At 37.2% G+C, this 26225-nt stretch overlaps 1 protein-coding gene across 3 annotated transcripts in view; it reads left to right on the plus strand.

Annotated features, from left to right (window-relative positions):
- The window catches only part of LOC107559538 (kalirin-like), a 153734-nt gene that overhangs the window by 25657 nt on the left and 101852 nt on the right, over nucleotides 1-26225 (plus strand). For 2 of the 3 annotated variants that reach the window (XM_016243397.1, XM_016243399.1), the window contains exons 7-9: nucleotides 2181-2411; nucleotides 9424-9546; nucleotides 17674-17865. In XM_016243397.1, coding sequence (XP_016098883.1) covers nucleotides 2181-2411; nucleotides 9424-9546; nucleotides 17674-17865 — 546 coding nt within the window. Of the gene's footprint in view, nucleotides 1-2180; nucleotides 2412-9423; nucleotides 9547-17673; nucleotides 17866-20389; nucleotides 20458-26225 lie in introns of those variants that run through there. The other variant, XM_016243398.1, reaches the window with a different exon arrangement.

Below are 26225 nucleotides of genomic sequence, written 5' to 3' on the forward strand. Positions count from 1 at the left end.
ATATATATATATATATATATATATATATATATATATATATATTAGGGAAGGTAAGATTCAACTATTTGCGTTGGTGCATCAGCATTAACGATGCGATGCATCGATTTAAAATGTGCATTGAATACAAGTTGACATTTGTATCGCAATGCATCATTTCTAACATATTTGCATCGGTAAAAATGATTTATTTATACATAATTATTAGTAGATGCAATATAAATACACAATAATTTTGGTGTCCAATATTTTATAAGTAGATTGATTTCTCCTCTCTAAACTGAGAGTCACATAGAATATAGATTAACATGGCTGTCTGTCTGTCTAAACCAAAGAAATAAAAGCGAACTACAGTATCTGTACCAATTGCATAGCATAATTTTTTTTTTCCATTGCATCATATTGCATTAAATCGCATTGTGTTGAATCTAATCGAAATCGGATCGCACTGCATCGTAATAGGGAATCACAACGGTAGCTGCTTCATATGTAATTTTAATGTATTGTATCATTGGCTATGCTGTACTTTTTTAGATTGTATTTATTTTTATGTTTTATTTTAAGTATTTAGTTATATTTTAAGTATTTTCATCAACATACACCACAATCACCCAGGTGTCGGTCATGTCTAAAACTGTTCAGTCATGATGGAAAGTCTCTGTGCTTATGTTACATAATCAGCCTACAGCTGTACTAATGTTGTTTGATCTAAAATAAATTAGTGAACCAGCCCTAATTAATCTGAAGACACAACAGGAAAACAATGCCATGATGTTGTTGTACTACGTGAGTTCACAGACCTCCACCCCTCAAACAGACTGTCCTGTGCATGATTGAATGTTCATCCTTGCGTTTCCAAGTCCTCGATCGTTTACCCATGACTCTGTTTATTGATCTGACATTAGAGAATGTTCTCTGTTGTAGATCTCATTTAAAACATAGCATCATTCACTGTCACGTTGTCATATTGAGCTCAGTACACAATACAACATTAAGGTTAGTTTCACTCAATCAAATATGTGCTGGGTTTCCAACAAATGGCAATGAGCAATGCTGAGTGAGTTACATGCTTATAAATAATTTTTAGGGTTGGTTAGTTGTTAAGATCACAAACACAAGTAGTACTTGGGTAGTTATGTTTATCACTTTAGTAGTTATGTTTATCTCACTAAGCACTAACACCTTCAGTAACGAAAAGATGATTGAAATGAACTGTTGAAATTTAATTTATTGTATATTTAATTTTTTATATTTATTTAGAAAATGACAGCGTTTTAGTGCCACATTAAAAAGATCTAAAATTGCAAGATTATATATTTTAAATAATATTTAAAATTATTTAAATTTAAATGTAATATTTAAAAAATAAAGTCGAAATTAAAAGAATAAAATAAAAAATATTTAGAGAATAAAGTAAAATTTACCAGAATAAAGTGGAAATATTTCGAGAATAAAGTTGAAATTACAAGAATAAAGTGTCGTATTGCTATAACTTTATTCTCGTAATTTGGATTTTTTTTCTCAAAATATTATGACTTTAATCTAATAATCTTAGAATTTTTGTTTAGTATTTTTTTTTTTTACCGTGGCACTAAAATGCCGTTGTATTAGAAAGCAATCTTTGAATATGTGAAAATCACACACACACACACACACACACATACAGATAATAGGAGACAGTATTTATCCATATTTGGCTGTGGATAGAAAACAACAAACATTGATTCTAGTGCTGAGCGTCTCTGACCTATAAAAATGAAGTTTGTTGTGAAATTAAATTATTTTACACACACAAATTTAAAATAATAATAATAATATTTTGGTACCATTTCTGTTTGGTCAAAATGATTATAAAGATATTTTAAGCCACTTAAGACAAATACACTGCAATTCAAAAGGTTAGGGTCGGTAAGATTTTTTAAAATGTTTTTAAAACAAGTCTCTTATGCCCACCAAAGCTGCATTTATTTGAACAAAAATACATTAAATATTGTGAAATGTTTTTACAATTCAAAATATTTTGTGGAAACCATGATGCAGTTTTCAGGATTCTTCGAAGATAAGAACAACATGCATTTGCAATAGAAATAATCTGTAACATTATGATTGTCTTTACTATCACTTTTGCTCAGATTACCGCATCCCTGCTGATTAATAGTTCTCATTTCGTTCTCTCTCTGCAGGTGAGCCAGGATGGGAAGGCTTTGCTGGATGTTCTTCAGCGGCCGTTGAGTCCCGTTAACTCAGAGTCTCTGACTGCAACTGCTAACTACTCTAAAGCTGTGCACTGTATTCTGGACGTGGTCCATGAGGTCCTGCATCACCAGAGACGTCTGGAGAGCATCTGGCAGCACCGAAAAGTCCGTCTGCATCAGAGGCTGCAGCTCTGTGTCTTTCAGCAGGACGTTCAACAGGTAGATACATTTTCAAATATGTCTAGACTCTCTCATTAACTTGGAACTTAGATACAGCAGTTTTGCATTGCAATGTACAGCAAACACTAAGCCACATACTGTAAATATGGTAAAATGCTGTGATATACTGTATCAATATACCATGGTATTACCATCTGATGCCATAACTTTACCATGGTTCCACCCCATTACTTTAAAAGTGACACATCATGAAAATCTGACTTTTTCCCATGTTTAAATTATATAATTGGGTCCCCGGTGCATCTACCAACCCAAGAAAACGTTAAAAAAAACATGCAATTTCTTTCCCAGCTGTTTACCTTCACAGACATAACTGACTGTTTTTGTAACTTGTGTGTTTTTAACATAAACTTGTGTGTATTTGACAGTTTAAGCACAATAAGATATGAAAGAGAACTTAGTTTAGTACTCACATGCCATGTGACAGCCGCTTTCTGTGTGTGTGCTTCGGATGTGTGCGCTCAGAAGACTGTATATGGTTTAAAACGCATGATTTCAGCATGATAGACAGGGTAATCAAAACCAAACAGATGTTTCTTTTAGCAGAGTATCTGAGGTACGAGCTGTAAAGGCACAGCCATCATTGAACAGCAGCTCATTTACATTTAAAGAGACATGGACGAAAACAGCAATTTTTCAAAATGATCATCTAATAAATTACCTGTGGGGTATTATGAGCTGAAACTTCACAGACATACCTCACTGGGGACACCTGAGACTTACATATTTTAAAAAGGGGCATAATAAGTCTCCTTTAATGAATAAAAAAATTTTTGTTGTTGTTGTTTTTTTCTTAGATGTGCAGAAGTTCAACCATAATTTTAAAGTGCAGAATGGTGAATGAGGAAATTTGTCAACACTTCACCATGAATTTGGAGTTGTACAGTTTTATACACAGCGTGTATTTTTTCTTCGACTATGTTCAGTGTTGGATATTTGCCCAGGGGAGCAGTTAATATCTCTCCATTAGCCTCTTTCAGCGGGTCTGTGGCAGCTCTGGGCCTGGATTCAGCTCAGGCTTTATCAGGCCAAATCAAGATCTGAACCAGAACCAAAGAGCTAAAGAGCCAATGAGGCCAACCCCAGCCCAAACAGGGGCCATATTCAGGCCAGCCACAGGCCAAATGCAGGGCAGAGAGCAGCACAGATGATACCCTTCATTACACTGACCGTAAAACGGACATTACTGCACGCCTGTATCAGTTTCAGTCATTATGAGCACTGTATTGGTTGGTATTTAGTCTTCTCTATTCTCTCTTCTGAACCTTCTGACTCCAGAGTGATAAACTTTATGCACTTGTAGTGTACTTACAATTTTAAAAGCATATATTTTAAGGGGAAAAAACTATTCTTAAGTGTACTTAAAGAGAGCACACTTTCATGACTGTTTCTTAACACACTTTTAAACATGCACTTTGTAATAATCTTAAATTAAATTAAATCTTATATCTTAAAACACATTTCAATAGAAATGACAAAGTATGTTTTAGTTCATTTGGCTTTAAATATATTTAGTTAAATGCTTGTCAGTACATGCGGCAGTACCCTTTAACCACATTTCAGAGATAATAGTAGTATTATTAGTAGTAAATTATTTATAAAGATGTACTTAAATTCTACTTAAATTGGTTGAAAAAGCACTCTAAAATTCAGCTAATTGTATTTAATATAAATTTGACCTATAATACATTTTCATTTAATTGCAACGAACATCCAATTGAGTGTCCAAAAATATTACATTAATTTCGAACTTAAGTACATTATTTTAAAGTGTATTGTTTCCAGTTCCTGCATAATAAAAATATTACTGACACATATTTCTTTAAAACATTGATGTATGATGTAAAGCAGATTTCAGTTTTTATATAAAGAACGCTTTTTATTCTACAGTTCTTTAGAAAACCCCATCTTTTTATTTCAACAGAACCCATGCATATAAGATAATATACATGTTTTTGTACGTGTTTCTGCACACATTCAGACGCAGTTGGTAATGATGATCAAACGTATTGTATTCCAGGTGATGGACTGTGTTTCACATCTGTTCACCCACTGCTTTGTAGATTTATCAAGGAAATAATTACATTTTTATATCGCATTCGATGAGGGTTTATGTTGATCTGTCCTGCTGATTGGTTAAAGCATCAGATTTGTCTGATATGTGTCGATTGGTGATAGGTGGAGTTAGATTTCACCCTTCAAACGCTGATCAGGTGAAACACGCTAAACACTTTAAACACAAACATACGGCTCTGATAAACCTGGATCATTGATTTGAATGAGATATCAGCATACTGGATGTTTTCTGAGAGACGGATTGTTATTATTACCCATATTTGGTGATGTTAGTTTGCCTCACCCTGAAATGTTTGCAATTCTTGAGTAACGGAGGCGGAGAGGTAGCCAAATGTCTTGAAGTGTGCAGTTAAATTCAGGTAATGAGTAGGTTGAGTTATTTAGAGTAAATGAACAGACCTCCCACACTCGTACACATACAAGTCCTGTTTGTGCACAAATGCTACTAGTTGCAGTTAAAGGAATAGTTCACCACAAAAATGAGAACGTGCATCCTGAAAAGGTTCTTTTTTTAGAGCTTGAGAGTTAACATTCTGCTAAACATTGGTTTTTAAATTCTTTTAAGAGGCATGCTCATTTCTGGATGAGCTGTTTCTTTAAAAACACTCTTGTGCATTCAACACACTGTTCCCTAGAGCTCTTTCTATGATCTGCGCCTCAGTCTGAGGCAGTCAGATGCCCGTTTTGATAGGCTCAGAGCGGTTCTTCTGTGTTTTCTCTGCTTCTTTCTGGGGTTAGTGGTGAATTGGTTGTGGTTGGTAGTGAGTCATGAGGTTATCAGCAGAACACACAAGTGCTTTTGACTCGGTTACCTGGGAAACCATGATAACTGGAGTAAATGAGGGTTGTGAGTCATAGCGGGACAGACTGTGGGAGTGCTTTACACCCATGAGATTCCGTTCCATTGGTATCAGTCTGACATTATATATCTTAGAGTCTCTCTTTTTTACACATACTTTAATATTCCTGTGTTTTTCTGGTAAAGGTCAAAAAGTTGTGCTGCTAATCTGAAATTGCTATTATGTAATATATATTTTTATATTAAATATTTTACTTTTACTTTTGGTAACACTTTAGGGACCAATTCTCACTATGAACTTGTTGCTCATTAGCTTGCATATTTCTAACATATTGGCTGTTTAGTAGTTATAAAGCACAGATTATTGCCTTATTATGCATGACCATTTCTACTGTATATCCCTAATCCTACCCAATACCTAAACTTAACAACTACCTTACTAACTATTAATAAGCAGATAATAAGTTAATAAGTTTATTGAGGCAAATTCATAGTTAATTGTCTGTTAATAGTGATAATTGGACCTTAAAATAAAGTGTGACCTTATTTTTTTATTGTCATTATGATTGTAGGTCATTAAAAAAATTATATAATAATCTAATAATTTATCATAATTTATAATAACATAATTTATCCTTGATATTTAAACCAATTTGATAGTTTATAGTCATTAAATCAATATTAATCTAATCATTTTTTTAAAGAACTTGACACATGCACTTTATATGGAAGCTTGTTTCTAACATGAAATGAAAAATTAAAAAGGTAATTGTGACTTTTATCTCACAATTCTAAGTTTATATCTTACAAATCTGACTTTTTTTCCCCATTACAATTCTGAGAAAAAATTATTCCCAGATAGGTGACCCTGGAGCACAAAAGCAGTCTTAAGTCGCTGGGGTATATTTGTAGAAATAGCCAAAAAATACATTGTATGGGTCAAAATGATAGATTTTTCTTTTATGCCAAAAATCATTAGGATATTAAGTAAAAAATCATGTTCCATGAAGCTATTTTGTAAATGTCCTACCGTAAATATATCAAAACTTAATTTTTGATTAGTAATATGCATTGCTAAGGACTTCATTTGGACAACTTTAAAGATGATTTTCTCAATATTTAGATTTTTTTGTACCCTCAGATTCCAGATTTTCAGATAGTTGTATCTCGACCAAATATTGTCCTATCCTAACAAACCATACATCAATGGAAAGCTTATTTATTCAACTTTCAGATGATGTATAAATCATTTTGTGGTCCAGGGTCACATATAACAGAACTGCAAGATGTAAAGTCAGAATTCTGAGAAAAATGTCAAAATTGTGGGATGCAAACTTGCAACTGTGAGACATAAACCCGCAACTCTTGAGAAAGAAGTCAGAACTGTGAAATGTAAATTCCCAATTACCGGTTTATAACTTAGAATTGTGAGATATAAACTCAGAACTGTGAGAGAAAAAAAGTGGGAATTGTAAGCAGTGTTGGGGAAAGTTACTTTTAAAAGTAATGCATTCCAATATTGCGTTAATCCATAAAAAAGTAACTAATTACGTTACTTAGTTACTTTTTATGGAAAGTAATGCGTTATGTTACTTTTGCATTACTTTTTAAATCTGGACAGGGCTTGCTTGTTTGTTTTTAAAATATAAAAGTTATATTTTTGGCAAATATAAAAGCCTTTTCACACCAAAAGTGAAATGAATAAGCCTCAGGCTGAAGGGAAAGTAAGTTTACGTCCGTACAGTAGAATGCAGAAGAAGACATTTCAACACTTCAGCAATAAACAAAGACACACAAATGTTCATCTAGAGTAATTAGTGCTTATTAGTACGGTTGAACTGGATCATCGAAGGTCAGAAGCAAAGACATTGCTTAATAGAATGGGATTAAATACATAAAGGATATTTGTGTTGTTTAAATTTGTATTATTGCAGGTTTGCGTCATATTCTGCGTTGCATTATTTTTATTCATTTTGAGGAATACTGAATCTGTGGGGGTTTTTTTTATGAGTGAGATGAATTAATGCATATTCATATTTATTTTAGAACTGCAGTAACATCTTCTGATTTCTCTCAACATGGGGACAGGAGAGCCGTCAATCAATAAATTTGATAAAAAAAGTAACTTGCGTTACTTATTTGAAAATGTAACACAGATATTCTCTTGTAAATTCAAAAGTAATGCGTTACTTTACTAGTTACTTGAAAAAAGTAATCTGATTACTTAACTCGCATTACTTGTAATGCTTTACCCCCAACACTGATTGTAAGATATGCACTTGCAATTGTGAGAAAAAAGTCAGAATTCAGTCAGAAGAGATACAATGTTGCAACTACCTGTTCTATGTTGTGTAAATAAGCTCCCATAATTTTAAAGCTATTTTTTACAAAGCTTTTTCCTTATCATCATCTTGGACATCCTTATTTGTCATTGCCCCCTAAAACAGGAGAAATTGTATAAGTTCTGAATGTTTACTAAATACTCCAGTCTGTTCAGTTTATTATGTCTTTTCCTTGATTATTTCTTGTACTTGATTATTATCATAATTTTGATTTGCTTTATGTAAACAGCCATTACAAACATAATCAATAGTTCAATGAAGACAGCACAGATTTCTGGAGTCAGCCATATTGCAAGTCACAATGACTGATAGTCGAACACAAATGCCTGATTGTTTTTGAACTATAAGTTCATTTATTTGGCCAAACAGGTGTTTGGACTGATTGATGTAATGGGTGCCATCTGTGAACTCCAGACCGTTGCCTTGAACAGCCATATCCTGTTATGGACTCGTCACGCAGGGCTATATTTATCTCATCAGCCTCTGTTAATATGCGTGTGAAAGAAAGAAGCTGGTTTTAGAACATGCCCTAGATGCTTTAATCAATGTAGCTGAAACAAGAACTAATTGACGCTATTGTGTACATGTTTGATTATCATTGTATCACTTGCAAACATGCAAGTGTAGTAGAAGAACCACAGATACCATGACTGTAACTGGAAAAAAAGTGGTCAGATGCTTTGTGGTAGTTTCTCAAATTAAATAAATTAAACTAAAGAGACATATTGGTTTCAGTAATTAACTTTATTTTATGCTTTCATTTCAATATTTATATTTAACAAAAGAGCAACAATATAAGTGCTGTGACAAGTAAATGTAGTAAGGGTAGTAAGCTGCATTCTGAATTTGTTGATAGAACGGGCTGGAAGACTTGCCAAGAGAGCATTGCAATAGTGTAGCCTGGACAGAATAAGAGCTTGAACAAAGAATTGATAGAAAGGGCCTTATCTTCCTAATGTTGTATAAGCATCCAGCAAGAAATGTCTGTTAGACATGCTGAGATGCGAGCAGCTATCATCGGATCATCAGGATGAAATGAGAGGCAGACTTAATTGTCATTAGCATAGCAATGATATGAAAAGCCATGTTTCTGAACGACAGAACCTAGTGATGCCATGTAGATAGAGAAGAGAAGTGGTCCAAGAACTGAGCCCTGAGTCACCCCAGTAGCTAGATATTGTGACTTCGATACCTCACCCTCCAAGTTACTGTACCTTAAGGAAATTTAGGAGAAATATAAAAGACTAAGTTGACATGTAAATTAATCTAAACTGACAACTCCATTAAGTCTTTTTTGTATGTGCTTATAAATATATATACACAAATACATTAAAAATAAACAGTTTGTTCTTTGATTATATATTTTCAACCTTTTCTCAGTGTTTAGTTTGAGAGTGGCAGCAGTACTGGAGCTCTACATGTTGATTTTGTTGTCTGAGTGACATTTCTGTCAGTCTAATCAGAGGATGTTGTTGGAGGAATGTTACTGGTAAAACACTGTCCTTAGGGATAAAGATAAAGTGTCTTTGAATCCCTTTTGGACAGAAGACCAATGCTGATTGATCGCTCCCTCTTCATATGCCCATGAGAGTATACGAGCAGTCACAGGCACTGAGTATTAGCCTGTGTGTGTGTTTTCCTAAATAACTGCCTTTCTATGTGTCACATCAATTAAATAGACTAATGAAAACAGAAGCTCACTTGACTCTCTTTCAGCTCTGTGTTGTGTTTTTCCCCCCATGCTCTGAATGGATTGTGTGTTTGTATGTTGCAGGTTATTGACTGGATAGAGAATCATGGAGAGGCTTTTCTCAGCAAACATACAGGTGTGGGAAAATCCCTGCACAGAGCCAGAGCCCTGCAGAAACGCCACGATGACTTTGAGGAGGTGGCACAGGTGAGATAACAGCCGCATCTGATCAGATTCATCCAAACCAGACCTAGTCAAGGCAGTCCTCCACTGCCAGTCAGACTAATCCACATCATTCTTATCTAAACCATTCCACCAGATTGAATCATTCAGTTAGATCCATTCAAAAATAATCAAATAAACAGTTTCTCAGACAATGTGTGCAGTACCAGCAGGTCTCAGTGGCACAGCAGCACATCCATTTAACAGGTTTAAAAAAGGATCTTCAAAACTTTACATTGTCTGTTGTCAATAGTAGTGATGCACCGAAATGAATTTTTACAGAAACAACGAAACTGAAATTAAAGTTTTAATTTATCTGAAAATGGAAAGAAAAAGTTTGTTTAATAGTCAATTAAGTATTCAAATTTATTTAACAAACAACACTCAAATAACAACTCGTAAAAAGTTATTTCAATTGCACATAATGCAGTTTTTATATTAACTTTTTAATTATATATTTGTTTCAACTTTTATGTTTTCACTTTGTTGTTAAAATAAACAAAATATACATGTATAACGTTTAAACAGTGGTTGTAATGAAGACTTGTTTTCATGACAGATTTATTCAAATACACATTAAATGATAAAGGCGATAGGATAAGTAAAAATATAATGAATACCTAATATAGTTCATGTATTTTGCAAAATAACTAACAATCACTGAGAAGCATTCATTAAACTTCAGTTAATGATTTTAACCTTACAAAAAACTGATTTGTGGCCAAATATTATCGGTTACCAAACTTTTGTTGTATTACTAGTCAATTGTGTAGCGATGGATGAAGCACAGTTCAAAGAAATCATTATCAAACCAAGCAGCTTTTGTCACGTTACGCTGTTGAGGGAACACGCTGGAGTTACGAGGAAACGTTTAACAGTCTTTAATCATGAAACACAGGAGATAACCCACAATAGGACTTTGAGCCAACACACATAGAGAAGGAGTAGACCTGACAAACACAAACTGAACAGACTAGGACTTTTAAACACTGGATAACGAGAGACAAAATAGACACAGCTGGAAACAAATTAACACAATTAACACAAGGAAAAACTGGGTCACGGGGAGCAAAACACACACAGATAGTCCAGAACCCTGACATATCGCCCCCCTCTCGGAAAGTTTGTCCTTGCACCGTAGAACAACAGAGGGGGGGAAATGGGTGGGAACTAAGGAGGAGGCTAAGGAGGAGGACGGATGTTCGGGCGGGGGCCGGCAGACAGATTCCAGAGAGGAGACAATGGAGGGAGGAGCCAGGGAGGAGACAGGAGGGGCTTGGAGCAGGAGGAGCCCAGCTGGACCCAGGCCACAGCCATAATGTCAACCCTTGGTGGAGCCGATGGAGGGAGGAGCCTTGGAGGAGGAATGGCCGCCGACTCCAGTGGGCCGACCAACGGCAGCAGAGCAGATGGCAGAGGAGCCCAAGGCGGAGACGGAGAGCCAACGAGCCAGGGGGATGCCGAGGATCTGGGGGGCCAGGGTGGAGCCGAGGGCTCTGGTGGCGGAGATCCGGAGATCCGCAGCGGAGCTGGAGCGACTGAGGACCCAGGTGGAGCTGGCGGGATGGAACAACGAGGTGCAGCCGGAGGAGAGGAGTCCTGAGGCGATGGTGGGTAGACGCCCGATCAAGGCGGAGCCGGAGGGAAGAGGGAGCTCGGTGGAGCGACAGGTGACGGTGGAGGCGAGGGAACTAGGAGCCGAGGTGGAGCCGCTGGGTCTACGGGCTGAGACGGAGTCCGGGCCTCGGAGGCTGGTGGCGGAGGTGAGGGATTCTCCAGCCAAGGCAAAGCTGGAGGATGGCAGACCCGTGGTGCTCGCACCGTAATGATGGTGGGCTGAGGGCGAGCAGAGGGACTGCCAGACGACAGCAGTGGAGGAGGCAGGAGTGGGTGGGACGGCGGGCATTTGTGAGCCTCCAGGCATTCAGGGCTAAACTCTGGATTGGGAGCCCCCTCTACACTTTCTAGGAGCGGGCACTGGAGGGCGCTCTGGACTGGATTCGGGGACTGGAGCCCTCTCCTCTTGGCTTTGGCACTTTCGCCGTGCCATACATGGTCGTGCCTCACATCGTCCGCGGCTTTCTCCCTCGTGACGGGCATTGTCGCCGGCTCTCGCACCTGGTCTGACGAGTTAAGCTCTACGTTCAGGGCGATCCTCTGATCAGTCACTCAGCATTGCGCTGGCTCGTAGATCGCGGCGGGAATTGGCTCTCCGTCGTCGGAGGGTTCGGGCATTAGCGGGGAGATGGTGGGCTGGGCTCTGGGTCCGGAGTGGATCTATACGAGATCATCAATCATGAAAATCACAGGAGATAATCCACAATAGGAGCTTGAGTCAACACACGTAGAGAACGAGTAGACGTGACAAACTGAACAGACTAGGACTTTTTAAACACTGGATAACGAGGGACAAAATAGAAACAGCTGGAAACAAATTAACACAATTAACATGAGGAAAAACTGGGTCACGGGGAGCAAAACACACACAGATAGTCCAGAAACCTGACAGCTTTCTGCTGGTCAATGTGTTTAATCTGCATGATCAATTTGCAATGGGTTGCAAACTCTGCATAGGAAAATATAAAAAAAATGGGAAATATTTTCTTCCTCACATGAAATATCCAATCACACGTTTTGCAATTAAAATGACTAGATTGAATAACATTGAATCACATGATGACCCACTTTTTACAATTTGGGAATCAGCCAATCTGAAAGCTGCCAAAAATCCTAATCAAAGCAGAAAATTCTTGAATTTAAAATAACAGACTATACTTACAACTGATGTTATTGACATTCTCTTAAGTATCTCAAACATAACATGGTTATGAACCATGCAAACCTTGGTAAAAACATGACTTTCCATATGGGCTGATAAAACAGAACTCCAAATGACCATTGGCTATGCTGTTTGAGCCTGAGACTATACAAATTGACTGTCAGAATGTTTTTTTATGCAGAGCGCTGTTAACAAAAACGAAAACTCGGATTAACATGGAAGAGATGTGATTTATCGCTTATCATGATGTGCCTAGTTTAGTCACAGTCTAACAGTACAGTTGGAATCAGATGCTGACAAATGTAAGCCTGAGTCTTGTGTGTCCCACTAGCACACATCTGCTGTGACTTCTGCCATGCAAATACATGTTTCTATCATGAGCATTTCCCATACTGCACAAATCTCAAACAGACCCCACTAGCCAAGAAGGCAATCCTCTCGATAATTACAGGAAGAGTCTTTTAGTGTCTGTCCCTTTAGTGACATTTTATCAAATTATGTTGTAAAGATGTCAGCATATGCAGTGGTGGTAGCACAGCGAACACAAGAGCTTCAGAGGACAGCCCACGCTTCAGCTCAATCAAAAGAGCTTCACAGATGGTTTCCTTTACGGGATGGGCAATGAGTTCAGAAGATATTGTATACTTTGACTATAAAGCAGTTTCAAACGACTCAATGTTACAGTTCATCTTAAGTTCTTGAAAGTAACTAATAAATAGAAGTGTGAATATTCACACTGGATATATTGTGTTGTTGTAGACTCATCTCTGGAGAGAGTTGTGTGGAAATACTGGTCTCTCTTTGGGTTTGGAAGAGAGATGTGTCTTTTCAGGCTGTTGTTTCTACGTTGCACACAAGACAAAGGCCAAGTAAACATAACTGAATGCTGATTTTATTGGAGAACTGCTACATGCCTCCCTCGTACTGTATTGTTGAACAAAGAAAGCAACTGAACTACTGGACTTTATATGTTGATTCTCCTTTTTGATTGCTAGTATAGCAGGTACAATGTATTATTAACATATTTCACACTATTCTATATGTTTAGTTCACTTATAATATTAGTCAAGGTGTATAGCACTAGAAATAGTCGTAATTCAGTTAGTCATGACTATTATACCCCACTTACTGACCCTAAGAATTAAAAAATGCTGTTTTTGCTGCTGTAACATTAAGACTTCTGTATGTAAACAATCTCTATTGTGATTGGATAACCTCTGCATTCCAGTGTCATTGTACTCTTTTCTTAGTCAAGTTCTCTACGTCAAAATCCCATTAATTTTCTACATAGCCTTTCTAGAGAGACTTACCATAAGCTCTGTCATTAAGTGATGATATGTATACTACCATTCAAAAGTTTGAGGTTAGTAAGTTTTTATTATTATTATTATTATTATTATTATTATTACTTTTATTCAGTAAGGATGGATTAAATGGTAACACTTTAGAATAGGGAACAATTATTCACTATTAACTATGACTTTTCCCTCAATAAACTCCTAATTTGCGGCTTATTAATAATTAGTGAGGTAGTTGTTAAGTTTAGGTATTGGGTAGGACTAGGGATGTAGGTAATGTAGAATAAGGCATTAATATGTAGTTAATTAGTACTAATAAATGGCTAATATTCTAGTAATATGCATGCTAAGAAGAAAGCACTAGTTAAGCAGTGAATTACTTCATTGTACGGGAAACAGAAAATGTTAGAATCTAACTACTCAATGCTGTCATGTACAAACTAGACAAATTTGAACGGAACTTACACTTTTTGTCATCTTAAATAGGATTAGATCCTGTGAACTGATATTTGTTAAACAAAGTGATGTTAAATACATTGCACGGTATTAATCTGACAGCGCACTGAAGAGATGAAGATCACTGGACACTAAGCCCTGCCTCTCTCATCCACATAATTCCCCTTAGATGAATAATCCATAATAGCCCGGATGACAGATCGCGAGTCTCAGTGTCATGAGAAGGGCTCGAGACAATCTGACTCTGTCTAAATAAGCCGAAGGGATTTGTGTTGGCTCAGCCATTATTGGTAACCACCAAGACATATGCAGCTTTTGTTATTCTGACATCTGCTTATCAGACATATAATATCCAAGAACAGACTGACGAAGATGAAGAGATGAGACAAAAACAGCTCTAGACACTTTCAGGTCTGATGCTGATGGAGTGATGGATTCATGTCTAATATGTGAGTGTGAGTGTGTGTGTGTGTGTGTGTGTGTACGCGTTTTTGTGACATATGAGACCACAAATTTGTATAATGACATGTGTGTGTGTACGCGTTTTTGTGACATATGAGGACACAAATTTGTATAATGACATGGGTATGACATAGGTATTACAAGGAGAAGGTGACTTATGAGGACATTACCCCATGTCCCCATTTTTCAAAACACTTATAAATCATACACAAAGTAGGTTTAGGTGTAGGGCGATAGAAAATACAGTTTGTACAGTATAAAAACCATTAAGCCTATGGAATGTCCCCACAATTCACAAAAACAAACGTGTGTGTGTGTGTGTGTGTGTGTGTGTGTGTGTGTGTGTGTGTGTGTGTGATCAAGAGGAAATCAGGAATGCATCATATGAAATAGATTTTTAGTGCCGTTACCACCAAACCAATCCCTAATGTACTTTAAAGCAGCAATATATCACTGGATGTGGTAAAAACAGTGAGCTAGTTCTCAGGTTCTCAAGTTTATGGATTACTGTATGTACAGAAAGCAATGGAAAAATAAAGATTCACTTCATCGATCAACTTATCTAATCAAAGATGGTATAGAAAGAAGATAACACTGATTCAATAATACCTATATTACAGGATTGTACTGTATGTACAGTGACATTAACCAAAACATGTGTAATAAAAGACCCTGAGTGTAAATAAAAAAAATAAGTTTATATCCGTGTCAATATAGTAAAGGAAAAATAATTTCTCTTCAGATTTAATTATTTCACTGAAAAATATTTTACTTTGAAACAGTTTTCTGGAAATTGCTAGTAAATTAAACAAATGGTTGCAAAGAAACACCAAGTAACACACTGAATTAAAGAGGTCATATGATGCTTTTTTAAAGATCATTATTTTGTGTATTTGGTGTAACAGAATATGTTGACATGCTTTAATGTTCAAAAAACACATTATTTTTCAAATACTGTACATTATTGTAGGTCCTCTGTGCCCCGCCTCTCTCAAACGCTTCGTTTTCTACAAAGCCCCTCCTTTGACAAGCGCAGTCTGCTCTGATTGGCACAGTCACTGATTCAGAAGCGGCAGATTGTCATAGCAAAGTTGAAATTGACCCTTTTTCTTTTTTTTTAGAAATAGCCTTTGTGCACAGCCAGCCTTGTACAGCCTTATCGTCCATAAAATGTGTTGCACAAGTTCGAACATCTGGGTTGTGCTGTTCTGTTGTAAATACATCTTAACCAATGATTCCTAATTGCATCTACTTCAGGAAGGTCAAATAAAGTGCTTTTGCTTTCGCACTGAAACACACAGCGTCTCCCTGACATGGCTACCTCAACACGACTGCAGTTACTGAAACCACGCCTTCTTTCTTTGCGTGCACATTTGGGCGGCATTATGCTCATTTTTCCACATCATGACGTAGATATGTGGGGGCGTGTTAGAACGAGCCGTTTTAGGGGGGCGTGGTTGACTCTTAACTTTTATAAAGAATATCTCTTTGGATTTGAGACTTTAGTCTTTGCAACTTTACAGATCTTCTTTATGCACCAAGAGCTTGTAACACTCCAAAGAGAAAGGAAAAATTGAAATCGCATCATATGACCCCCTTTAAACATTACATTTTGAAGTAGAAAGACTGAAATAACATTTTCTTATACGCCAACCTCTTATAATAGCCATCATTTACAAGTCACTAATATAATGCGATCTGCAATTAATACAAATATGAATGCATATGAAAATATCAAAGTATTTTGGTACCCTTTTCATGTATTAGTTAATGTTCTGTTCAGAAATGTATAGATAATGTACAGTCAGACTTTTTTACATGTAAAAAGTGCATGTAACGTGTGCAACAAGGACACCTTACAAATAAAGTGTTACCAAAAACACTTTTGTTATAAAGTTTGCAGGAAAACAGTGCGACAGAGAAAATAGCTCTAAACTATTATATCTCCAAGTCTTTATTCATGTGGACTCAGATAATATTTGCCAAAGAAGCAGATTAAATCTCTCACAAGAAATGTAATGTTGTAACTGTGTGTTTAAATGAAGGATTGAAACCCTCTGGAGCTGTCAATCTGTTGTCGTTCTCCACAGTCACAGCAGGTGAATACACATGTAATTATCTCATGTTAATTAGCTGACCTCTCCTGACAGCGCCTTACCTTGTGTCTCACAGTGAGGAATAGCGGGGTAAAGATGCTCCTTTCCCAGCAGCCAGTGCGCCGCTATGTTAGGGCCACAGGGTGATAATCCGTGATAAGTGCTGGTTCTGATGGGGTTCGTGCCGATTGTCCTTGTGAGGCATTAAATGGGTCTTGGCTTTTCGGTAACACTTTAGCATAGGGACCAATTCTTACTATTATCTAGTTGCTTATTAGCATGCCCATTAATTATATATTGGTTGTTTATTAGTACTTATAAGGCACATATTCTGCATGACTATATTCAACATCCATAATCCTACCCAATACCTAAACTTAACAACTACCTTACTAACTATTAATAAGCAGCAAATTAGTTCTTTATTGAGGCAAAAGTCATAGTTAATGGTTTGTTAATAGCGAGAATTGGACATTAAAATACAGTGTGACCAGCTTCTCTAATGGGGAATTGTTGATTTCAATTAAATTCAATTCAAGTTTATTTGTACAGCGCTTTTCACGATACAAATCGTTTCAAAGCAGCTTTACAGAAAATTAAGTTTCTACAATATTTAGTAGTAGCTTATCAGTGGTGACTGTCAGTTAATAAACACATGGCAGAAATGTACGGAAAAACCAATTAAAGGCGTAATCAAACAGACGATGAACACTATTAACAGCAATTATTATATGATGCAATCAAACTTATAGCAAAATTTGGTAGTTCTGTATGTTGTTTCAGGGTTGGCATCATCTGAGGTCCTCTGTGGGGGACCGTTTTCCCTTTTTTTAATGCCAGAAGGCCTTAATCAGGACATGTATATGTGTATGTATATGTATATGAGTCAAAATTTTACAGATTTGAAACAATCTGCATTGTATAAAGCACTATCTAATTAAATGTGACTAATATTATGTCAGTATCTGAATGTAAACATTCATTGATCGAGTTTTGCCTTGTCTTCTCTCTCCCGGACCAGAACACCTACACTAATGCAGATAAACTCCTGGAAGCGGCCGAGCAGTTGGCCCAGACGGGCGAGTGTGACCCCGAGGAGATCTATAAGGCAGCGCGACACCTGGAGGTCAGGATCCAGGACTTCGTCAGGAGAGTGGAACAAAGAAAACTACTGCTGGACATGTCCGTCTCCTTCCACACGCACACTAAAGAGGTAAGACTGACACACATGCCAGGTGGATTACAGAGGAATGCTGGGAGGTTTTGCTGAGCAGTGCCAGATGTGCTCGAAGAACACGCTGTTCACCTCTCTAGATGCCAATCAGGACCTTGTGTGAAACGTTAAAACGCTTTTGCCATTACGTAATTCGTGGCATGTTTAAGGCATGTTGCTGCAGCAGTGAACAGCCATGATTTATTATGCAGTAATGTGACATCACACTACATCCATCACCTCGTGCACACTGCGTTTGAGAAGGACAGAGAGCGCGACTATGTTGGAGGGTTATGTGGCACAATCCTTCTTTCTGGGGGGGTTTGGTGCTGCGCTTGTCTCATGGAGCTCTAGCGTGAGCTATAGTTTTGTTGATGTATGGCGATTGTAGGAGTGTGGTTTTCTCACGACTGACTCTGATGTCCTGATATCGCTCGCTCTCTCTGTGGAGACTAAGGCTGATGATACATGAGGCAACTTTTTGAGCAATTTTGCCGGGCAACTCTTTTTGAGCAACATTGCTTGAGCACTTTCCCATTGAGAATGGGTAACACATTTCTATTTGGATATTTTAGATCCGTCGTGGGCTCTGTGTCTCACCTGGTTGCCCGCTGACGGCAACATTTCCCAAAGTTGCCCAGCAACATTGCTCAAAATGTTACCCAGTGTATCACCAGCCTAAATTTATTTCAAGGTGAATAACGACATGCTTAATGTACATTTATGGTATTTGCAAAATACGTTTTGGTGAAATGTCTTTAAAAGAAGCCTCTTATGCACACCAAGGCTACCTATATTTGATTAAAAAGTATGTTTAAAACAGTAGCATTTTGAAATAGTACAATTTAAAAGAACTGTTTTGTAAATTTAATTTACTCCTGTGATGGCAAGGCATCATTGCTCCAGTCTTCAGTGTCACATGATCCTTCAGAAATCATTCTAATATGCTGGTTTGCTGCTCAAGAAATATGTTCTTATTATTGACACAGTTGAGTACAGTTAATATTTATTGGGTAAACTGTAAATATTTTGTTCAGGATTCATTGATGAATAGTTTTTCAAAAACAGCCTATTTTTTGTAACAACGAAACACCTTTACTGCCATTTTTGATTAATTTAGTGCATCCTTACTGAATAAAAGTTTTCCTTTCAATCAGAAATCATTCTAATATGCTGATTTGGTGCTCAAGAAACATGTCTTATTAAGGGCTCAGAGCTTGCTCTTTCATATTTTCATAATAGACTTAATGCATTTCATTGATTTAGTTCTCACTTAAGTATCAACTTTAGCCCTATTCAGATGGTAATTGTTTCTCATGTGGACGTCTGTAAAAATAAATGTACATGGCACCTCAGTGATAAAACTCGGATTCTTATAAATATAAAACTTGGATTCTGATGGCAATATATTGCGAGTTCTATGATCCTATGAGGACCGCGCTGTTCACATGGCCAGTCGCATGATTATCTGCTTTAATAAAAATATTATATGCTTGGAATAATGAGAATAAATTCATATTTAATAATATCCTATTCATTAATTGAAAATTAAATCTCCTGTTTAAAAATCTGAAAATAGATATGTTTTTAATATAATGCTGATAATGCTTTTGCGCGGGTGGAGAGAAAAACCCCCAGACATTCTGGATTCGGACCGCAATAAAATCAAAGACCAGCCCCTGTAAATGTTAAAAATAGCTTGCATCCCCATGATAAACAATTACTGTCTGAATCTGGCTTTTGTCTAAGATGTTTCTCTTCAAATTTTCAGACCAAAATAAGACCATTGTTAACATTTTTTTTTTTTTTTCATATGGAGGAGCATATGGAAATAGAAATATAGTATTTGGTAGTTTTAATAACATCTTTTTACATTTTTATGTAATGCATGTGTTATTACCATGTAATAAATCAAATAGCTTTAGTTCTGCTAAGTGGTACGTATGTAAGACTCAGCCTTGCTCTTTAGCTGCTAACTGTGTGGATTTTTTTAGTTTGGTTAAATGTGTTACAGTAGTGTTTATACTCGACACGTTCCATTTCACAGATGTGTGTGAGAGTAAAAAGCACTACATTATGTGAGCTAAGTCTAACATCAGCGGTTCTTGGCTATAGGAGGTTCTCCTGCAGGCCAAACATTTACAATGTTTCACACTGGCCTGGAGAGTTTCTGCACCGTCCTACTGAAAGAGGTCACAGCACAGGCCCTCAGAAGTGCTCAGGTTTAGCAGCACTCCAGAAACACTTCATTTCAGCCAGGAAACCCACACACACTCTTAAGATCAGTGGGAGGTGAAGGTACACTCTGTAAATGGTTAAGACACAGAACAAACTCAACAAGCATATTATACAACTTGAGCAGTTGTATAATATACCTTGATAGTACACAAACATATTTCATGTTTATGCTAGTTTTGTGTCATTTTGTGATTTCATATTCCTTTATTGGCCCAGACGGGCGAGTGTGACCCCGAGGAGATCTATAAGGCAGCGCGACACCTGGAGGTCAGGCTCCAGGACTTCGTCAGGAGAGTGGAACAAAGAAAACTACTGCTGGACATGTCCGTCTCCTTCCACACGCACACTAAAGAGGTAAGACTGACACACATGCCAGGTGGATTACAGAGGAATGCTGGGAGGTTTTGCTGAGCAGTGCCAGATGTGCTCGAAGAACACGCCGTTCACCTCTCTAGATGCCAATCAGGACCTTGTGTGAAACGTTAAACGCTTTTGCCATTACGTAATTCGTGGCATGTTTAAGGCATGTTGCTGCAGCAGTGAACAGCCATGATTTATTATGCAGTAATGTGACATCACACTACATCCATCACCTCGTGCACACTGCGTTTGAGAAGGACAGAGAGCGCGACTATGTTGGAGGGTTATGTGGCACAATCCTTCTTTCTGGGGGGGTTTGGTGCTGCGCTTGTCTCATGGAGCTCTAGCGTGAGCTATAGTTTTGTTGATGTATGGCGATTGTAGGAGTGTGGTTTTCTCACGACTGACTCTGATGTCCTGATATCGCTCGCTCTCTCTGTGGAGACTAAGGCTGATGATACATGAGGCAACTTTTTGAGCAATTTTGCCGGGCAACTCTTTTTGAGCAACATTGCTTGAGCACTTTCCCATTGAGAATGGGTAACACATTTCTATTTGGATATTTTAGATCCGTCGTGGGCTCTGTGTCTCACCTGGTTGCCCGCTGACGGCAACATTTCCCAAAGTTGCCCAGCAACATTGCTCAAAATGTTACCCAGTGTATCACCAGCCTAAATTTATTTCAAGGTGAATAACGACATGCTTAATGTACATTTATGGTATTTGCAAAATACGTTTTGGTGAAATGTCTTTAAAAGAAGCCTCTTATGCACACCAAGGCTACCTATATTTGATTAAAAAGTATGTTTAAAACAGTAGCATTTTGAAATAGTACAATTTAAAAGAACTGTTTTGTAAATTTAATTTACTCCTGTGATGGCAAGGCATCATTGCTCCAGTCTTCAGTGTCACATGATCCTTCAGAAATCATTCTAATATGCTGGTTTGCTGCTCAAGAAATATGTTCTTATTATTGACACAGTTGAGTACAGTTAATATTTATTGGGTAAACTGTAAATATTTTGTTCAGGATTCATTGATGAATAGTTTTTCAAAAACAGCCTATTTTTTGTAACAACGAAACACCTTTACTGCCATTTTTGATTAATTTAGTGCATCCTTACTGAATAAAAGTTTTCCTTTCAATCAGAAATCATTCTAATATGCTGATTTGGTGCTCAAGAAACATGTCTTATTAAGGGCTCAGAGCTTGCTCTTTCATATTTTCATAATAGACTTAATGCATTTCATTGATTTAGTTCTCACTTAAGTATCAACTTTAGCCCTATTCAGATGGTAATTGTTTCTCATGTGGACGTCTGTAAAAATAAATGTACATGGCACCTCAGTGATAAAACTCGGATTCTTATAAATATAAAACTTGGATTCTGATGGCAATATATTGCGAGTTCTATGATCCTATGAGGACCGCGCTGTTCACATGGCCAGTCGCATGATTATCTGCTTTAATAAAAATATTATATGCTTGGAATAATGAGAATAAATTCATATTTAATAATATCCTATTCATTAATTGAAAATTAAATCTCCTGTTTAAAAATCTGAAAATAGATATGTTTTTAATATAATGCTGATAATGCTTTTGCGCGGGTGGAGAGAAAAACCCCCAGACATTCTGGATTCGGACCGCAATAAAATCAAAGACCAGCCCCTGTAAATGTTAAAAATAGCTTGCATCCCCATGATAAACAATTACTGTCTGAATCTGGCTTTTGTCTAAGATGTTTCTCTTCAAATTTTCAGACCAAAATAAGACCATTGTTAACATTTTTTTTTTTATTTCATATGGAGGAGCATATGGAAATAGAAATATAGTATTTGGTAGTTTTAATAACATCTTTTTACATTTTTATGTAATGCATGTGTTATTACCATGTAATAAATCAAATAGCTTTAGTTCTGCTAAGTGGTACGTATGTAAGACTCAGCCTTGCTCTTTAGCTGCTAACTGTGTGGATTTTTTTAGTTTGGTTAAATGTGTTACAGTAGTGTTTATACTCGACACGTTCCATTTCACAGATGTGTGTGAGAGTAAAAAGCACTACATTATGTGAGCTAAGTCTAACATCAGCGGTTCTTGGCTATAGGAGGTTCTCCTGCAGGCCAAACATTTACAATGTTTCACACTGGCCTGGAGAGTTTCTGCACCGTCCTACTGAAAGAGGTCACAGCACAGGCCCTCAGAAGTGCTCAGGTTTAGCAGCACTCCAGAAACACTTCATTTCAGCCAGGAAACCCACACACACTCTTAAGATCAGTGGGAGGTGAAGGTACACTCTGTAAATGGTTAAGACACAGAACAAACTCAACAAGCATATTATACAACTTGAGCAGTTGTATAATATACCTTGATAGTACACAAACATATTTCATGTTTATGCTAGTTTTGTGTCATTTTGTGATTTCATATTCCTTTAAATGGGTCATGAACTGAGAAATCTCAATTGTCTTGATCTTTTGTCATAAGAGGTCATTGTACTATAAAACATCCTGTAAGTTTCAGAACTAAAAACTTTTTTGTTAGTCTAAAAACAGCTTATATTGAAGCCAAACGACAGCTTGTGGAATGTGTCACTTTATGACGTAAAAGTCTGGATAAACACCACCTCAGCAGAGGAAGATCAACGCCTGCTTCTACATCACTGCCTGTTTAGCACCGCCCACCAATTCTACAACACTGCCTGTTTAGCCCCGCCCAACAATTCTACAACACAGCATGTTTAGCCCCGCCCACCAATTCTACAACACTGCCTGTTTAGCCCCGCCCAACAATTCTACAGCTACATAAATTCTATATATATATGTATATATATATAAAATCGGTTTATAATTTCCAGTTGCAATGGAAATAACCCTATATTTTTTATTTTGCTGTTCTGCAGCAATCTGAAGTGTATTTTTTAATTCATAATGTGACCAGATTGACCGCAGATACAGTTACTATGGAAACCACAGGGATGGCAACATCACATTCACCACTGTGCTTTGTAACTGTATTAACCCTTTAAGAGAGGCATGCCATGTCAACTGTTTGAAACCAATGTAAAGAGAAATGAACTCTTGAAGTGGCTTGCAGGCCGTGTTTATTTCTGTAAGGAATCCCTGTATGTCCCTGCTGTGCGGTTTGGTTTAATGTATCCATTGGGTTTAGCTTTACCCTAATGTGGGCGATTTCCTGCATTGTAAAACTTGTCTTATGCATTGCTGTTCAGAGCTCTCGTGTGTGATTCATATGAATAATATTCCTGCGTGTGTCTCAAGCTGCTGTTAGGGGAATCATCTATCATGAATATCACATCCTCCTGCAGAGCTGCTCTACGCCTGCAACATGTTAAAGCTGAACATGAGCAGCCTCCTCACGGCAGATTTGGAAAGGCCTTATTCATCATTACAGGCTCTCGATCTGCATCTGGCAGAGCTGATGTTCCCACGCTCATGGAGAACCTGGAAACAGGGATTGATTGGAAATTCTTAAAACATCATGGGAATTCTATAGCATTTTTAAACCCTTATCAAATAATCACAAGCGTCATGGCAATTCATTGTTCAGAGGTGTAAACACTGTAAAGAGGGATCTGTGTTTATCAAACATGCCTGTGTGACTGATATTCTCTGGTCCTGTTCAGTAACTCAATCCATCAGCAAGATTGGTTCCATGAGTTGTTTCTCATAAGTTAATTAATTGCGAGCAAAATTCATTCTAAGCGTTTTTATTCCTCCACATGGAACAGTTAGAATGTGTTAACAGAGACTTTGAATGCAGCACAAAGGTGACATAAGTTTATTTAAAGAGGAACAACAATCGTGGCACTCACTGCATCAGTTCTGGTGTTTTTTGCTCATTCTTGATTGAAAAGAAGATGCACACAAATGTGACCCTGGACCACAAAACCAGTCATAAGGGTCCATTTTTCGAAATTGAGATTTACACATCATCAGAAAGCTGAATAAATATATATTTTTTTATTTCCATTGATGTATGTTTTGTTAGGATAGGACAATATTTGGCCGAGAGACAACTGTTTGAAAATGTGAAATCTGAGGGTGCAAAAAATCTAAATATTGAGAAAATTGCCTTTAAAGTTGTCCAAATTAAGTTCTTAGCAATGCATATTACTGTTACGGGGCGACAGAGATGTGAGACGTGCGGATCCATCTGAAAAGCTTTTATTTAAAGGCGTGGTCATAAAACAGCCAAGGTTCTGACAATGGCAAACAGGTATATTGAGGGCAAGACAAAAGAGGAATCCAAAACAAGCAATAATCCAATCGAGGTGCAAACACAGTCCGAATCAACAAGGCAAAGGGTAAATCCAAGACAGGCTATAAACTTCAGTGCAGGCAGAAATCAGACAGGACGAGATAACAGGCTAGGGTCAAGACACGGGAAAACGGACTATGAACAAGGCTAGACTCATGAACTTGGAAGGGCTCCATAAAGTAGCTATCCCTAGGTGAGCGATAAATGCTGAACAATTCTCGGCCCTGTATGGTGGTGTGAGACTGATTTATATAGTGTGTGTTATTGGTAGCAGCTGTGTGTGATTGGTTTCAGGTGAGCTTGTGATTAGTGCAATGGAGTATTGGAAATGTAGTCCAGGGTGATGTGTAACAGTCTGTGTGGTGTGAGAGTCAATATCATGGGAGGGCGACCTCTGGTGGCAAGTGGATGGAAGTTCATGGACCGGATTCGTGACAATTACTAATCAAAAATTGAGTTTTGATATGTTTACAGTTGGAAATTTACAAAATAGCTTCATGGAACATGATCTTTACTTAATATCCTAATGATTTTTGGCATAAATGAAAAATCAATAATTTTGACTCATACATCATGACTGTTGCTACAAATATACCCCAGCGACTTAAGACTGCTTTTGTGCTCCAGGGTCACATATTGTCATGACAACAGCCAACAATGTTTTGGCAGTTCTTTCATCTCATTTATGTAAAATCAGACAAATCATATCTGTTCTGCTCATGTCTAATGTTACACGTGTTTTCCCAAAAAAGTCTGTTTGTTTGTTTGTTTTTATTTATGGTTGCCAACTGAAAGATTAATACAATACACATCTCTGAAATGAACATTTATTCATTAAATTTGATAGCCAAATAACATATTGACTCATGAAACTGTGTATGTGTCAGGATCATGGACCTGTTTTGTCATGTTTTTGCCCCTGTTTCTGTCCTCGTTTAGTTTAATAAGTCATTCGGTGCACCTGTGTTTGCTTATTATCCCTTGCATTTAAGTTCTTGTCTGTGCATTTCTGTGTCGGGTCTACAAGTTATGTTCGTGTGTCATTCCTCGTTCCTGTTGTGGATTTTCCCCTGTGTTTGTTCATTAAAAGACTGTTTAACGCTTCTCCGCGTCTCCTGCGTTCCTTCCGGCAACAAATCGTGACAGTATGTTATGATATGATTATTTGGACATTATTTGGAATTAAATGTAGGGATCCCTTTTTTGTCTCTTCTGCTTACCAAGGCTTCATTTATTTGACCAAAAATACAGTAAAAAACAGCAATATTGTGAAACATTATTACAAATTAAAATAGGTGTTTTCTATTTTAATTAATAAATATATTAATTAATAAATGTATGCATTTAGCAGATGCTTTTATCCAAAGCGACTTACAGTGCATTTAGGCTATACATTTTTTACCAATATGTGAAAATGTATTTGAAATGTAATTTATTCTTGTGACACAAAGCTAAATTTTCAGCATCATTACGCCAGTCT

The sequence above is a fragment of the Sinocyclocheilus grahami genome, unplaced genomic scaffold (assembly GCF_001515645.1).
Source record: "Sinocyclocheilus grahami isolate Dianchi unplaced genomic scaffold, SAMN03320097.WGS_v1.1 scaffold690.1, whole genome shotgun sequence".
NCBI lineage: Eukaryota > Metazoa > Chordata > Actinopteri > Cypriniformes > Cyprinidae > Sinocyclocheilus > Sinocyclocheilus grahami.